The sequence below is a fragment of the Giraffa tippelskirchi genome, chromosome 10 (genome assembly GCF_054371585.1).
Source record: "Giraffa tippelskirchi isolate mGirTip1 chromosome 10, T2T-mGirTip1v1.2.pri, whole genome shotgun sequence".
NCBI lineage: Eukaryota > Metazoa > Chordata > Mammalia > Artiodactyla > Giraffidae > Giraffa > Giraffa tippelskirchi.
The window spans coordinates 158,994,379-159,010,130 of record NC_137284.1 but is presented as its reverse complement, the minus strand read 5'-3'; the positions used below and the strand labels follow the sequence as shown (position 1 = coordinate 159,010,130).

Sequence of the window (15,752 nt, the reverse complement as noted above, 5' to 3'; positions counted from 1 at the left end):
GTTAACAGAAGTGCAGATTTGAACACCAGTAGCTCTAATGAATGTGTTTTCTCTCCTCTTCCCCCCCCGCCCCCCACACCAAAAAAGACCGACCGGTTTAAAGTACGAGAAGGCCAAAGAGTGGCGGATCCCGTGTGTGAACGCCCAGTGGCTGGGGGACATCCTGCTGGGGAACTTCGAGGCCCTGCGGCAGACGCAGTACAGCCGCTACACCGCCTTCGGCCTGCAGGACCCCTTCGCCCCGACCCCGCACCTGGTGTTGAACCTTCTGGGTAAGCCTGCGGCTCCCGCGGCCGCGGGCTGGTGCTCCAGGCGCTGCTCTCTCGTTTCCTGCTTCCTCTCCATGCTGTCTCCCTCTGCGCTGGGCTCAGGAGTTTTGTTGGCTTGTATTTTTGGTTACTTTTTTTAATGGACTCTCAGAGGTGGAAGGAACACTCGAAAGCCTTTTGATCTTGTCTCTTGAGCCAGCTCTCCTTTAACTTGCTCTCTGAGACGGGGCACCTCCCCCTGCTTTCTACTGCACAAAACCCGAGGAAGGCCCACCGCCCCGACTGGACTCCAGATGGCGCTTAACCCCGTTTACCCACCTGAGCGTCGCTCCAGGCGGTGGTCATTCGGACGCTGCTTTAACACGCGCTCTCTTGGAGGAGCCCGTCCGGTTCTGGTCCTAATGGCCTCAGTCGCAAGAAAGCCCTCCCTGGTCTTGATCCTCTCTGCCTGCTTCCCTGGGGTAGACCGGCCGTGATGTCGCTCTGAAGCCGTGGTACAGGCTCCAGGCCCTTCCTCGGTGGACGCGTGTCCTCGAGGGCCCAGCCGGGATGCCAGCCCGCGGGGCTCCCAGAACTGTCTGGGGTTCAGCGCTGCCTGCCCTGGGCCACGGGCGGGTGGTTTGCTCGGCTCTGTCTCACACGGAACGCTAGGCCCCTGCCAGGCTTCCCTGTGACTCAGGAAGAGTCCTCACGGCCCCCTTACTGGAGGCCGTCACCCGAGCCACTGCGTGTCCGGGGTGACCCACACCTGGAGAGGCCTCTCATTTCTGTTGTCACTGATACACCTCCATTTTGATTGTTTTTCTATTGGACTACGGTTGATTTAGTGTTGTGCTAGTTTCAGCTGTGCAGAGTGAATCAGTCATACTTGTGCATATATCTTTTTTTTTTTAGATTCTTTTCCTATATAGCTATTACAGAGTATAGAGTCGAGTTCCCTGTGCTATATAGCAGGTCCTTATTGTTAACCTGTTTTATATGTAATAGTGTGTACATGTCCTGAAAAGGCTTTTTATATTGATTATGGGTCCTTTATTTACATAGTGTTTCGGAAAAGTAACCTGTTTTCTCTCTTCAGATGCTTGGCGAGTTCCGTTGAAAGTGTCAGCAGAGTTGCTGATGGTATGTCAAGTTAGTCACCTTCCTTTGGCATTACTGTGGTGTGAAGCAGTAGGGGTAGGCTTGTGTCTGTGACTGATTCTGTCAGTAATTGGCCGTCATGACCAGCGAGGGCTGAACCTTCTCACCGGTCATAAGCTGTTCCGTGCACCCTTGTTCCTCTTCGTTGATGGTATCGGGAGTTCGTCATTCACACGACACACGTCAGCCCCATGACTTGTTCAGAGAGCTGCGTGACTGCTTCCAGAGGCGCAGAGCAGCACGGGGGGGCCGTGTGTTTCCGTGGGGTTCGGGAGGCGGGAACTGGGGCGCCAGAGTGTCAGCCCTGACCACAGCTCCTCGCTAGTCGGGTGGGCTTCCAGCCCGCTGGCTGGGGTCTCTGATGGGCTGCCTTCGGGGGGGCCATTCTGCACTGGAGTGCCAGGGGTTGGTTGGTACCAAACGAGTAAGGGCTGCCTTTCACTTGGGGCAGCGGGGTCATCTCCATCTCAGATGGAGAGGTGGTTGCTTCCGATAGTAGAACATAAATGAGTGTGCCTGTGGAAGAGGGTCTGTGTTAGAGGCCGGGACGGGGTGAGGGGGCAGCAGGCGCAGTGCGAGGCTGGCTGAGGGGCCTCAGGCACCGGCTCCCCACCGGGCCCGGCGTCTCCGCAGGTCAGGGCCTCCAGCTGGTGGTAGGAGCCTGGGCGAAGTTCAAGGTTGAGGATTACATCTGTCACCAGAGCTGAGGGGTGAAGACATCTTAAAGCACTGTTGGCTCAGGTGGATAGAGGGTGGCCGGCGCCAGGGCCTCCCTGGACAGCTCGCGGGCGCTGTGGTCTCTGCTGGTTGTGCAGTGGGGAGCGTTTCTAGTGTGAGTCGAGGTGGGTGGAAGGTGCTCGGAAGCGGACGTGTTACTGGGGAGGCTGACTGAGCTAAATCATCCTTTAATTACAGGGTGTGAGACTCCCTCCCAAACCGAAGCAGAGTGAAGTAACTGGCATCCAGCCTTCTTCCAAAAGAGCCAGGTAGGAGGGGTCGCCTTGCTCTCTGTGGTCGGCGATCTTTACCCTGTGCTCTGGGAATGGTGGCAGCTGGGGAGGTTTCTCAGATCCCCACTGGAAGGGCTTCCCCAGTGACGCTGGTGGCAAGGAAGCCGCCTGCTTACGGAGGCGACAGCAGTCCAGAACCCCCGCTGTGTGGAAGGAGCTGCTTGGGGGGGCGGGGGCAGGGGCGCCGGAGCCCAGCGCCAGGCGGCATCAGTGTGGGCCCGGGAGCCCGCGTCCGACCCCTGGCCCGGGTCGGGAGGGGGTGGAGCCCCTCTGCGGGGCCGGCGCGGGTGAGCTCCGACGTGTCCTGGTCTCACCTGGTGACGTAAGCCGGCGGTTTATCTAGAACCGGGAGACCCTCTGGGCTGCGTTGAGCAAGGTCTTCTCTTCCCTGCTCTTCAGTCCCCTCCTTCCGGTCCCCACAGCCACCCAGTCTGGAGGTTGTTGAATTCTTTAGTAAAAGCCTTATTATGTGACTATATACGTCATTAAAATGCTACGGGTTTTTTTATTTAATAGACTGTCTCAAATATAAGCTAAAAATAGGATTTGAAAAAAGGAAAGGGAAAAAAGAAGTTTAATATAAAGTGTGTGCTTGAGTCAGCCAGCTTTGTCCTGCATCAGAGCTTCTGGGGTGAGATGGGGGCTGTGGGAGACGGTGGGGGGCCGGGACCACAGGGGGCCCTGGAGCCGCCCCTGCCTCCCTCAGAGACCCCCAGGGCCAGCGCAGGGTGGGGGTGGGGCCTGATTGGCCCCCTCCCCTGGGGGTGCCAGGCGAGAGTCCTTTGGGGTGACTGTGTAAATGGTGGGAAAGAAAGGGCAGGTGAGTCACTGCACTTACCTTTAAGGAAAGAAAACCACACACAGGGAAAGCTCTCAGAGCTGTTAAAGCTGCTAAAGTCCCTTGTTTGGTAAAGAACATACTAGGGAAGTAATAACCGTTCTCTTCCATGTGTGTTTGATAGAATCGAAGATATTCCACCTCCCACCAAGAAGCTGACCCCAGAGCTGACCCCTTTTGTGCTTTTCACTGGATTTGAGCCTGTTCAAGTTCAGCAGTACATAAAGGTGAAATTTCCTTCTGTTCTGCATAAGGACTTTTAGGAATGTTCCCTTTGTTTATATTTGCCTTAGGCTAGCTGTTTTATTAAGTTGATATGTAATCAGGAATATTGTGTGTTCCTCTGTGTGTGTTTATAAACTGCCTCATCCTTACCTTGCCTTCCCGCCTCGTCTTGCTGCTGCTTCCTCCTCAGACGCTTGCTTTCTTGTTAGGACGACTCAGGTGAGGAGACCAGGGCAGCCTTGTAGTCACACGTTAGCAAAGCCGCGCAAATACCATTTTCATAAGGACATTAGCTTACGAACGTAGCTGTGCCCCTTACGGTTTCCGGAATGAACCCGTCTTCTCAACACTTGTTCTGCCTGGTGGGGCAGGCCCAGGGCTCAGTGATGTATTTATATTTATTTCGGTTCAGTCGCTCAGTCGTGTCCGACTCTTTGCGACTCCATGAACTGCAGCACGCCAGGCCTCCCTGTCCATCACCAACTCCTGGAGTCTACCGAAATCCATGTCCATTGAGTCGGTGATGCCATCCAGCCATCTCATCCTGTCGTCCCCTTCTCCTCCTGCCCCCAATCCTAACCAGCATTAGGGTCTTTTCCAATGAGTCAGCTCTTCACATGAGGTGGCCAAAGTATTGGAGTTTCAGCTTCAACATCAGTCCTTCCAATGAACACCCAGGATTGATCTCCTTTAGGATGGATTGATTGGATCTCCTTGCAGTCCAAGGGACTCTCAAGAGTCTTCTCCAACACCACAGTTCAAAAGCATCAATTCTGCAGCGCTCAGCTTTCTTCACTGTCCAACAACTCTCACATCCATACATGACCACTGGAAAAACCATAGCCTTGACTAGATGGACTTTTGTTGGCAAAGTAATGTCTCTGCTTTTAAACATGCTATCTAGGTTGGTCATAACCTTCCTTCCAAGGAGTAAGCGTCTTTTAATTTCATGGCTGCAATCACCATCAGCAGTGATTCTGGAGCCCAAAAAAATAAAGTCTGACACTGTTTCCACTGTTTCCCCATCTATTTCCCATGGAGTGATGGGACCAGATGCCATGATCTTAGTTTTCTGAACGTTGAGCTTTAAGCCAACTTTTTCACTTTCCTCTTTCACTTTCATCAAGAGGCTCTTCTTTAGTTGTTCTTCACTTTCTGCCATAAGGGTGGTGTCATCTGCATATCTGAGGTTACTGATATTTCTCCCGGCAACCTTGATTCCAGCTTGTGTTTCTTCCAGCCCAGCGTTTCTCATGATGTACTCTGCATATAAGTTAAATAAGCAGGGTGACAGTATACAGCCTTGACGGACTCCTTTTCCTATTTGGAACCAGTCTGTTGTTCTATGTCCAGTTCTAACTGTTGCTTCCTGACCTGCATACAGGTTTCTCAAGAGACAGGTCAGATGGTCTGGTATTCCCATCTCTTTCAGAATTTTCCAGTTTATTGTGATCCACACAGTCAAAGCCTTTGGCATAGTCAATAAAGCAGAAATAGATGTTTTTCTGGAACTCTCTTGCTTTTTCGATGATCCAGCGGATATTGGCAATTTGATCTCTGGTTCCTCTGCCTTTTCTAAAACCAGCTTGAACATCTGGAAGTTCACGATTCACGTATTGCTGAAGCCTGGCTTGGAGAATTTTGAGCATTACTTTACTAGCGTGTGAGACGAGTGCAATTGTGCGGTAGTTTGAGCATTCTTTGGCATTGCCTTTCTTTGGGATTGGAACGAAAACTGACCTTTCCAGTCCTGTGGCCACTGCTGAGTTTCCCAAATTTGCTGGCATATCGAGTGCAGCACTTTCACAGCATCATCTTTCAGGATTTGAAATAGCTCAGCTGGAATTCCATCACCTCCGCTAGCTTTGTTCATAGTGATGCTTTCTAAGGCCCACTTGACTTCACATTCCAGGATGTCTGGCTCTAGGTGAGTGATCACACCATCATGATTATCTGGGTCATGAAGATCTTTTTTGTACAGTTCTTCTGTGTATTCTTGCCACCTCTTCTTAATATCTTCTGCTTCTGTTAGGTCCATACCATTTCTGTCCTTTATCGAGCCTATCTTTGCGTGAAATTTTCCTTTGGTATCTCTAATTTTCTTGACAAGATCTCTAGTCTTTCCCAATGTGTTGTTTTCCTCTATTTCTTTGCATTGATCGCTTAGGAAGGCTTTCTTATCTCTCCTTGCTATTCTTTGGAACTCTGCATTCAGATGGGAATATCTTTCCTTTTCTCCTTTGCTTTTCGCTTCTCTTCTCTTCCCAGCAATCTGTAAGGCCTCCTCAGACAGCCATTTTGCTTTTTTGCATTTCTTTTCCATGGGGATTTTCTTGATCCCTGTCTCCTGTACAATGTCACGAACCTCTGTCCATAGTTCATCAGGCACTCTGTCTATCAGATCTAGTCCCTTAAGTCTATTTATCACTTCTACTGTATACTCATAAGGGATTTGATCTAGGTCATACCTGAATGGACTAGTGGTTTTCCCTACTTTCTTCAAGTTAAGTCTGAATTTGGCAATAAGCAGTTCATGATCTGAGCCATAGTCTGCTCCCGGTCTTGTTTTTGCTGACTGTATAGAGCTTCTCCATCTTTGGCTGCAAAGAATATAATCATTCTGATTTCGGTGTTGACCATCTGGTGATGTCCATGTGTAGAGTCTTCTCTTGTGTGGTTGGAAGAGGGTGTTTGCTATGACCAGTGCGTTCTCTTGGCAAAACTCTGTTAGCCTTTGCCCTGCTTCATTCTGTACTCCAAGGCCAAATTTGCCTGTTACGCCAGGTGTTTCTTGACTTCCTACTTTTGCATTCCAGTCCTCTATAATGAAAAGGACATCTTTTTTGGGTGTTAGTTCTAGAAGGTCTTGCATTGTTTTTGAGATTGCATCCAAGTACTGCCTTTCAGACTCTTTTGTTGACCATGATGGCTACTCCATTTCTTCTAAGGGATTCTTGCCCACAGTAGTAGATATAATGGTCATCTGAGTTAAATTCACCCATTCCAGTCCATCTTAGTTCGCTGATTCCTAGAATGGTGATGTTCACTCTTGCCATCTCCTGTTTGAACACTTCCAATTTGCCTTGATTCAAGGACCTAACATTCCAGGTTCCTATGCAGTATTGCTCTTTACAGCATCAGACTTTGCTTCTATCACCAGTCACATCCACAGCTGGGTATTGTTTTTGCTTTGGCTCCATCCCATCATTCTTTGTGGAGTTATTTCTCCACTGATCTCCAGTAGCATATTGGGCACTTACTGACCTGGGGAGTTCATCTTTCAGTGTCCAATCTTTTTGCCTTTTCATACTGTTCATGGGGTTCTCAAGGCAAGAATACTGAAGTGGTTTGCCATGCCCTTCTCCAGTGGACCACATTGTGTCAGACCTCTCCACCATGACCCATCCGTCTTGGGTCATGTATTTATTTACATAAATGTAAATTGTGGATTGTGGGCTTGTGTCTGGGGAGGGGATGGTTAAAGCATAGTTGACCTGTATCACAGGGATTCAAACATTTCCCTTTATTTTTTTATGGAAGAGAAATAATTATAAATGCTACTATAAAATTTTTTTACTTTTAAAATTGGGTATAAAGAGATCATCTTTTACATGTCTATCTCTTAAATCGATTTTTATGTCATCATTTCTTAGAAACTGTCTTAACGTGCCTTATCAACGCTCACTTCGGCGTAGACAGGCTGGGAGGTTCGCTCCTTAGGTAGCGAGCTGCCGTGTTCTCAGAGCTTTCTGCTTCTTCAGAGGGGTGTCCTCTGGGTGTCCAGGGGAAGTCCTGCGTTACTCTTGACTCGGGTGGCATGGATTAGGGAAATGTACGTCGTCACTTGCAGTTTCCACTTTGCTCGCACGGTGGCGTAGGTCTGCTGTCACCACTTTCAGCATTTTGTGTGGCTGAGAGCCCCCTTCATGGTGTAGACAAGTCCCAGGCCGCGGGCAGGCGGCTCTGCAGACAAGATGGCCTCACTTCTGCTCTGTGTTCCCGGCCCCCAGAAGCTCTACATCCTGGGCGGCGAGGTCGCCGAGTCTGCACCGAAGTGCACCCACCTCATCGCCAGCAAGGTGACGCGGACGGTCAAGTTCCTGACGGCCATCTCCGTGGTGAAGCACATCGTCACCCCCGAGTGGCTGGAGGAGTGCTTCAAGTGCCAGAAGTTCGTCGGTAAGTGGCCCGGCCGCACCCTGGGGACTGGCTGCCCAGGTAGGAGCGGTTTGCCTTGAAATTTGTCTCCGTTTTCATCCTAGCAAACACCGAGTTCATTTTTTAAGTCTGTGAATTTAAATGGATAAATAACAGGTTATTTCATGTCCCAGTGAGTTATTTGATACCTTTGCATTTTGCTGTGAAATAGGAAGGTTGTGGTGATTGGGGAAGTCCTGGGGAAGAGCTCTGTGGCCCTGCCTTGCCGTTTCCTGGTGATTTGTCCTGTCACACTGGCTGTCGAACGGGGTTCCAGGCGTGGGACGGTGGACGGCGCAGGGCCAGGGAGCCCAGGAGTGTCCTGGGAACACGGGGCGGGCGGCCTGGGGGTCAGTGTGGGACACCCACCCCAGGACAGGCAGGGCATCTGTGGGGGGACCTCACTCTGCTGCTGTGTCCCCCCCGCACGCCTCCTGCCGGGGGCTGCGCGGGGCGGACCTGGGCTTGGGTGGTGTGCACCCCGGCCCCCTCTCCGCCCCGCCTGCTCTCATCTGCGGGAAGCACCCTGAAGTCTGTAGTTATCCCTTGGCCGACTCTCGTTTCTCCCGCTTCCTCACACGTCTCCTCTGTCTCGTCAACGTCCCCACGTTGCCCCGCTGTGACCAGTGACCGCCGGCCATGCTGGCTTCCATGTCCCCTCCGCTCTTCCTGTCCGTCGTGACCACCTGGTAGCTTTTGGCAAAACAAGAGCGTCCTGGGCTCGTCTTAGTCGTTTCTGCCCTGACCCCGGCACCAGCACGTCCCAGGGACCCCCACCACCCCCGGATCCTCAGGGCAGACCCGGGGAGCTGATGGCACTCAGGCCCGTGGGCTCTGGCTACGCCAGGCCGACTCCCACGGTGCATCTCGTGTCCGTCTGTCCGGCTCCAGTCCCATAGCACAGGGCTCACGCTCGTCTCTCCCTTCCCGCGTCTGTACTCCAGCAGCGAGACGCCTGCTCCCGATGTCGTAAATGCACTAGCTTCCTGGATGAGTCCCCTGTGTGTAGGCAGCCCCCGTCGGCCACCCCTGCGACCCCCAGCCCTGCAGCGCGGCCCCCGCCTGGGCTCTGACAGCTTTAAGACTGGGCGCTTCCAGTCATGGGGGAGGAGGGGCATTGTGACCTTTTGTATTTGTATTTACATAGTTTGAGACACCAATTGTATAGGTTCTTTCTTTCTGTAATACACATGCCCTTTGCACTGCTGTGGGAAGTTTGATTTTTAAGTTGACTCTTGCCACAACTCCAAGTTAATGCAACTCGGCTGCTCCTCCTGGAAGCCCAGGGTGGTTGGACCTCCTGCGTTCCTTTCAGGGCCCTCTCTCCGCTTACACGCGGACGGCTGCCCCTCCGTCACAGCTCTGCGGCAGGCCAGCAACCTTCATTCTGCTGTAGACACTAGCATGTCAGATATACCACTTCATGCATGACAGTACTTCTTTGTTCATTTTTAACTTCATTTTTTAGACATTCTTCTCTTCTTTCACCGAGTGTAGTGCCTTTTTTTCCTGCTGGTGGCTGATGGACTTGCATTTCTAGCTGTTGTTAAATCTCAGTGTCTCCTGAGTGACGTGGAGTCAGTGACTGGGGTCCCTGAGAACGGTTTTCTCGTTTTTAAGGCGTTGTTTTAAAAAGAGAAGGGCGAGTGACAGACCCAGCGTGTGGCCGTCAGCCTTACAGCCTGTCGTCCAACTCAGCCCGACCCTGGACTGCTAGTTTGGTTACGACGGTGAAAGGAAACGCTTTTCTGAATGAGATGTATTCATAAGACAATTAAAACATTTTGTGATCTTTACTTTTTGCCAAATTAGGTATTTAAAAATTCTTAGATTCTCAAAATCTGGTAAAACCATTCTTTCTAAATCGCTGTACGTGTTCGTGTGTAAAAGGAACTTGTTTTTGGTGCATCTGTAAACTGCGGCTGATCGACTCTCAGCCGGAGTCCAGTGGCTCTGAAGTCACTGGTCCCTGCGAGCACACGCTGGCTGTGAAGCTGGTTCCTGGGCTGTCCCTCCGCACAGGCGCTCTTCACGTGGGTCTGGGTTGGGGCGCTGTGGCCCCCCAACACTGTGAAGTTACAGCTGAGGGGGACGGGGGGCCGCCCAGGGGTGAGAGGAGGGTCCACGGCTTTCAGGACATTTGTTCCCAAAAGCTGAGAAACCCTGATCCCCAGGAGGAAGAGTGTCTTTGGCCTGGCTGTTTTCGGGAGGAAAGTAACTGAAATACAGTCGAGGAGGCTTACTCGTTCACAGGTGGATGCCTGCACCCGGCTCCCGGGGGCGCCTGGGCCCGGTCGCCCACGGAGCACCCCAGTGCCGGGCACGTTCTGAGGCTGTGCTGTCTTCCTTCCCAGACGAGCAGAGCTACCTTCTCCGAGACGCGGAGGCCGAGGTGCTTTTCTCCTTCAGCCTGGAGGAGTCCTTGAGGAGGGCCCACGCCTCTCCGCTCTTCAAGGTACGCCTGGACGGGAGCTCCGGTCAGCTGCTGCAGCTGGGCGGGCGTTATGGAGCGGGCGGCTCGCACCCCGAGAACCGGGCGCACCCCACTCCCCCTGCACAGTCGGGCCTCCTCCAGGGTGTGTTCTGGGTCTAAGAGACTCAATACGGAGAGAGATGCAGTACGAGTAACCCGGGTGCAAAGAGTATGTTATGAATAATTTGTAAGAGATTTAATTTTTTTTTTTTGCTTTTAACAACTCTATTCTCATAAAACGTATATTCAGCTGGAAAATGGAGACCATTCTTGAGAACATGTTAACTGAATATGTGTCTAATAATTCTAGACTACAGTGTTTAAATGTTTCTAAGATAGAACAGTTTAGAAAAATTTTTTGTATCAAACTGTGGCTTAGTAGATTAATAGAGGTAATCACTTTTTTTTTACTCTTAAGGAGCCAACTTAGGAATCAAAAGAGATTTGCAGTACTGAGTTAAGAGTACATTACCTAAAATAGTCTGTGTTTTTCTAAATATTTGAGGAGTTTAAAACAAAATGGTATTTTTGGTACATTTAAGAGTAAGGGTGTTAGGAAATTTTAACCATCAAAATCATTTTGTACTCCATCTGAGCTTTAGAAATTGTGAAAAATATTCTTATTCTTGCTCTTATCACAGAATACTTCATGTCTTACAGGAATTAAAGTTGTAGTCGCTTTTTAATAATTATAGGTCACACCGAGCATATGAGGGTGCTTATTTCTGAAATTCCATGTCTGGGCTCTGCCAGGCCCACTTCATGTGGGGGACTGGGGGGTCTAGCACCGTGTAGCTCCATGAAATTAGGCATTTAGTCAAAATTCTTGGATAGAATGAGAAGTTACACACGCTGAAAATTCAGTTTGAAACCAGTACACGTATTTTCATTTTTAGGCGAAATACTTTTACATCACTCCTGGGATCTGCCCAAGTCTGTCAACCATGAAAGCGATTGTGGAATGTGCAGGAGGCAAAGTGTTGTCTAAACAGCCGTCTTTCCGGAAACTCATGGAACATAAGCAGAATAAGGTGCACAGACGTGAAACACTGTTGAATGCTTCACTGTCGTGTATGAGGCTCAGTAACCAAGAAGCTGCTTTTCTTTTCCTTAGAGTTTGTCAGAAATCATTTTAATATCCTGTGAAAATGACCTTCACTTGTGTCGAGAATACTTTGCCCGAGGAATTGGTACGTTCACTGCCCTGCGTGCCGGTGTGCGTGGGTGCACGCAGGCGCGTGTTTGACGGGGTCTGTCTCTGTTCCTTGCAGATGTTCACAATGCGGAGTTTGTTCTCACTGGGGTGCTCACTCAGACACTGGACTACGAGTCATATCCTTTGGGACGGCAGTGAGTGGGCCCCTCTCTGCGCTCCGGGAGCCCCCAGGCTAGGGCGCCACTGCCAGGGCTGGTGGTAGAGCCGCCGAGAGGCCTGCTGAGTCTCGCAGGCCGTTCCTCCAGAGGAGGTGCTCTCCGCTCTCCAGGCTCTCTCCTGCTCTCCATGTTTAGAGCCGAAAGCCCGGTCTGCGCCGCCTTTCCTTGTGGAAGGAAGACGTGGCGTAAAGCTCCCCCGAGCCGTCAGCGGGTGACCCCTCGGGCCTCTCCTCGCGTCTGCAGCCTGAAGGCAGGCGGAGGCCTGGGCTGCAGGGCCTGGCGCGTGCCCTGCAGGGGGAGGGAGGGGCTTCGAGCTGGGCTGGGTGTCGGCACTGCTGTGGGGAGTTGTTTTCCTCAACACGCCTACATATAAATTCAACTGACAGCCCCTGCGCTGGTGCCAGGAGCCGCGCAGCCTGCCCTCGGCCCCGCGCCCACAGACGCCCTTGTTTTCCAGCTGCTTTCTCCGGGACAAGCATTTTTAAAGCAGGAAGACAAATATATTAAATATGTTGCATCTTATTAAGATGTGTAATTTTATTCTGAGGAAACATAAATTATGTTTTGTATTATACGACTTTTAAGAGCCCACATTAGGTTTTATGATTCATTTGCGGGTTTTTAAATGTTTTCACAACACTGTTAATGGAACTCTAGCTGCAAATAGAAATGATGTAAATAAAGACCTTGCTATCTCTAAATTATGGATGTTAAAGATTTCAAATGTTTTGTACTTTTATTTTTATTTCTTATACTCTTTTTCTTTTATATTGAAATCTTGCCCACATTTTAAATAAATGTACTTTTGAACTTAGAATTGAGTGATCCTTTCTTATGACACTTTTTTTTGTATAGTTTATAGGATTTGCATGAAGCTGGATCACATTTTAAGTAATTTCAAGGCAAAATATTTTCTGGTAGAATTTTCTCTCGTGGAAGTAATTTTCTATCGAGGTGAGACATAAACTCCTGAACAGACATACGTTCAGAACATTAGCAGTTACTACAGCACACGCACCAACCGGCCAGACTCGTTAATACCACAGGAACCCGCATCTCCTTCTGTTCCAGATACGGTTCTAACACACTTCCTGTCGGGTTGTAGGTACAAAAATGTAAGCGGAGACCATCCTCTCACCAGTGACCACTGACGTATGCGCGTGTCTAACATACCACAGGTATCAGTATGCCCCAGACCAGTGCTTCCACAGAGGTTCAGCCCTGCCCCGACCTCACCGCCCACCAGCGCGCTCCTCAGACACTGAACTTGCCTCCACAGCAGTTGCTGAGGTGTCTTCCTAGAAGGAGCTGGAATTGGCTCCAGTCTGTTCTCCAGTTGTGTGATGCCTACAGTTTAATTCCTGAACACAGTTTAGGTGGAGCACGTGCATTAAACACCTTAGGACTTCCACGGCACAGGAGCTGTCAGCCCTGCCGTGAGGCTCGGGCGTCGCTTAGCTCCGTGGGATGTCCCCCCGGCTCTGACGTGGAGCCACGTGGTCAGTCCTGCAGGTCACCACTCGGTGTCACAGTTGTGAAGTGAGGCTCTGCACCTGCGACCTCACCTGTGCCCTAGGCCCTGACCTGTGGCAACCTCCCCGTGACCCGTCTCTTAGCACTCAGGGATGACACGCTGATGGTCTCCTGGAAACATGAATCTGTCAGGCTCTTTAAAACACACCCTGTTGGCACTTACTTGCATCTTTAACAGACTGTCTCACAATGTGTGTCCATTTTAGTTCCTACTTGTGTACCTAAGCAAACAAACTTACCTATAGAACTGACTCTTCTCATCAACCACAGGTGGAATGAATGTTGATGTGAAAGAATTGAGAATCTGTAAGGTCCTGGAAGTACACAGGAGTTTCATGAGTTGGCACGAAATGTTGATTGCTCAGTATTCAGAGTGTGGGCCTGCTGCTTATACCCTTGAAGAAAAGTGAACCTGATGATGGCATGGAAGCCTCTGGGTAGAGTCTATGCATCTGTTCAGTCTTCAGTGAAGACGGGGGTTTGTTTAAGCAACATGCAAGTCTGACTGATTTGATTAACCTTTCAATGAGTGTTTTCTCAAAAGCTGCCAAGAAATACTCCGTACAAGCTCCGGGAGCTGTCTACAGCCAACTGGCCTGCAGAGCTGCTGCGCACTGACTTGGAGGCTCAGAGGAAATCACATATGAAGAGTTAAGAAAAAGATAAATCAACATGTTGGGCTGATTAGGTTATAAAATTATTTCTCATAAGAAAGGAAGTCTTTCAGTTGGTCCTGTTGTTTGGTCTGACTCAAGATTTAGTAGAAGTATAATGCAGACCATGTATGTAATTTTAAAGTTTCTAGTAGCCACAGTGAAAAAGCTCTTAGATTTTAGTTTCTACAGTTTAATAGATCCGAAGTGTTATTTCATTTATAAGTAATATTTTTTAGATTTTTAAAAATACTTTAGATTTCACACCACTTAACAGTTCATGAAGTAGATTTACATATCCAAGTAATTCTAAGTGTAGGTTTTTTAAAGTTAGCATTGAGATTGTCAGCTGAGCCCTCCTCTCCCGCCAGGCCTATGTCCCGCACATGGTGAGCTGGTGTGGCTGGTCTCCACTGTCTCCCTTTGCAAACTGGGGTGGGAGACACGTGGATGCCCCTGAGGACGGCACACTCAGTATCCGAACAAGTCCAGGATCACATCATACCTCTGCGCAGACAAGTACGAGACTGTGAATCCAGATAGCAGAACAGGACGTGGAACTCACCTCCTCCCACAAATATGTCTACACACGGAACAGTTCTCACAATACCCCCTGGTGGGAAAGCTCAGGCACCAAGGAGCACAAGAAAGATCTCCCCGTAACCCAGGACGATAAAGGGAAAAAAATGGAAGAAGGACTGGCCCTGCGCCCTGGGAGGAAGCTCTGATAGCGGACAGGTTCTGGCCCCCTGGAAAGGCCCTCACCCACGGAAGGACCAGCTGGGACAGACGGGGGGTCTTCAGAGACTCGGAGGAGCATGCAGCAGGCAGAGCGGCTCTGCACTACCTGCACGCGGTCTCCAGCCTGAGATACGTGCCGGCTGGTGCGTGCAGGACAGGCCCCGGGAGAGGACCGTGGCTGGCTGCGTGAACAGCCTGATGGGCTGGAGTGTGGCGTGGCCGCAGCTGGGGTGGCGTGGAAGACGCCTTGGCTGTCGTAGAAGCAAAGCACTGATGTTCAGGGGCGTGCGAAGGGCAGAGGGGGCCCCCAGCGCAGCCCCACCCCCCTGAGCTCCGGGAGTGCTGGGACAGGGCCCTCACCCGCGGAGGCGGGGCTGGAGTCAGCTTCCCCGCGGCTGAGCCACCGGCTGGTCTCTGGCTCCGTCCACTCGGTGCCTGCAGGACATGCTTGTGGACAGCGGTGGCTCCCTGGCTGGGACAGGTCGGGCCCGGGCAGCCGTGGGCTTTGTGGGTGCACCTGGGGGCCGGGCCGGGCCTGAGCTGCTCCCCAGCTCCCACGGCAGGTCTGGGTGCACAGCTACTGATTTCCGAGGATCTGCACTGGTGGCTGTGTGAACACAGCACCCGAGGGCCGCCTGCCTGCACCCCACAGAGGGTGGGGTCCCAACAGACCCACACCAAGACAGAGGGGACAAAAATGTCAAACGTGAAAGAGGTATCTAAAGCATTCATTACAAGAGAGCCCCCACAAGGCTGCTGGCAGGCTCCTCTCCAGAAACACTGCAGGTTAGAAGGGAGCGGCCAGATAAATTCAGAGTCCTGAACGGGAGCACCCTGCAGCCCAGGACACTCTACCCAGGATGACTGTCAGAATGGAAGGAGAGGAAACGTCTCAAGACCTGATGCCACGAGATGAGCCCCCCAGGTCTGAAGGTGTCCAGTACTCCACTGGGGAAGAGCAGAGGGCAATTACTAATAACGCCAGAGAAATGCAGCGACTGGGCCCAAGCGGAAACGACGCTCCAGTGACGGTGTGTCCGGTGGTGACAGTGAAGTCCGACGCTGCAGAGAACAACAGAGCACAGAGCCTGGACTGTCGGGTCCCTGACCCGAGGGGGGCTGGGTGGTCAAGAAGGAGACGGCAAGAGTGAACACTGACATCTTAGGAATCAGTGAACTAAAATGGACGGGAATGGGTGAAATTTAACTCAGATGACCATCATATCTACTACTGTGGGCAAGAATCCCTTAGAAGAAATGGAGTAGCCATCATGGTCAACAAAAGAGTCCAAAATGCAG

The 15,752-nt window shown here is 50.9% G+C and overlaps 1 protein-coding gene across 5 annotated transcripts in view; it reads left to right on the top strand.

Moving 5' to 3' along the window:
- Nucleotides 1-12,340, top strand: part of PAXIP1 (PAX interacting protein 1) — a 50,014-nt gene extending 37,674 nt beyond the window's left edge. For 4 of the 5 annotated variants that reach the window (XM_081537948.1, XM_081537946.1, XM_081537945.1 and 1 more), the window contains 10 exons: nt 88-272; nt 1,348-1,391; nt 2,325-2,395; nt 3,382-3,484; nt 7,493-7,661; nt 10,034-10,134; nt 11,049-11,183; nt 11,267-11,342; nt 11,424-11,484; nt 11,894-12,340. In XM_081537948.1, the coding sequence (XP_081394074.1) occupies nt 88-272; nt 1,348-1,391; nt 2,325-2,395; nt 3,382-3,484; nt 7,493-7,661; nt 10,034-10,134; nt 11,049-11,183; nt 11,267-11,342; nt 11,424-11,484; nt 11,894-11,909 (961 nt within the window). In that variant the 3' untranslated portion in view covers nt 11,910-12,340. Of the gene's footprint in view, nt 1-87; nt 273-1,347; nt 1,392-2,324; nt 2,396-3,381; nt 3,485-7,492; nt 7,662-10,033; nt 10,135-11,048; nt 11,184-11,266; nt 11,343-11,423; nt 11,503-11,893 lie in introns of all 5 variants that reach the window. The other variant, XM_081537944.1, reaches the window with a different exon arrangement.
- The last annotated feature ends 3,412 nt before the right edge of the window (nt 12,341-15,752 follow it).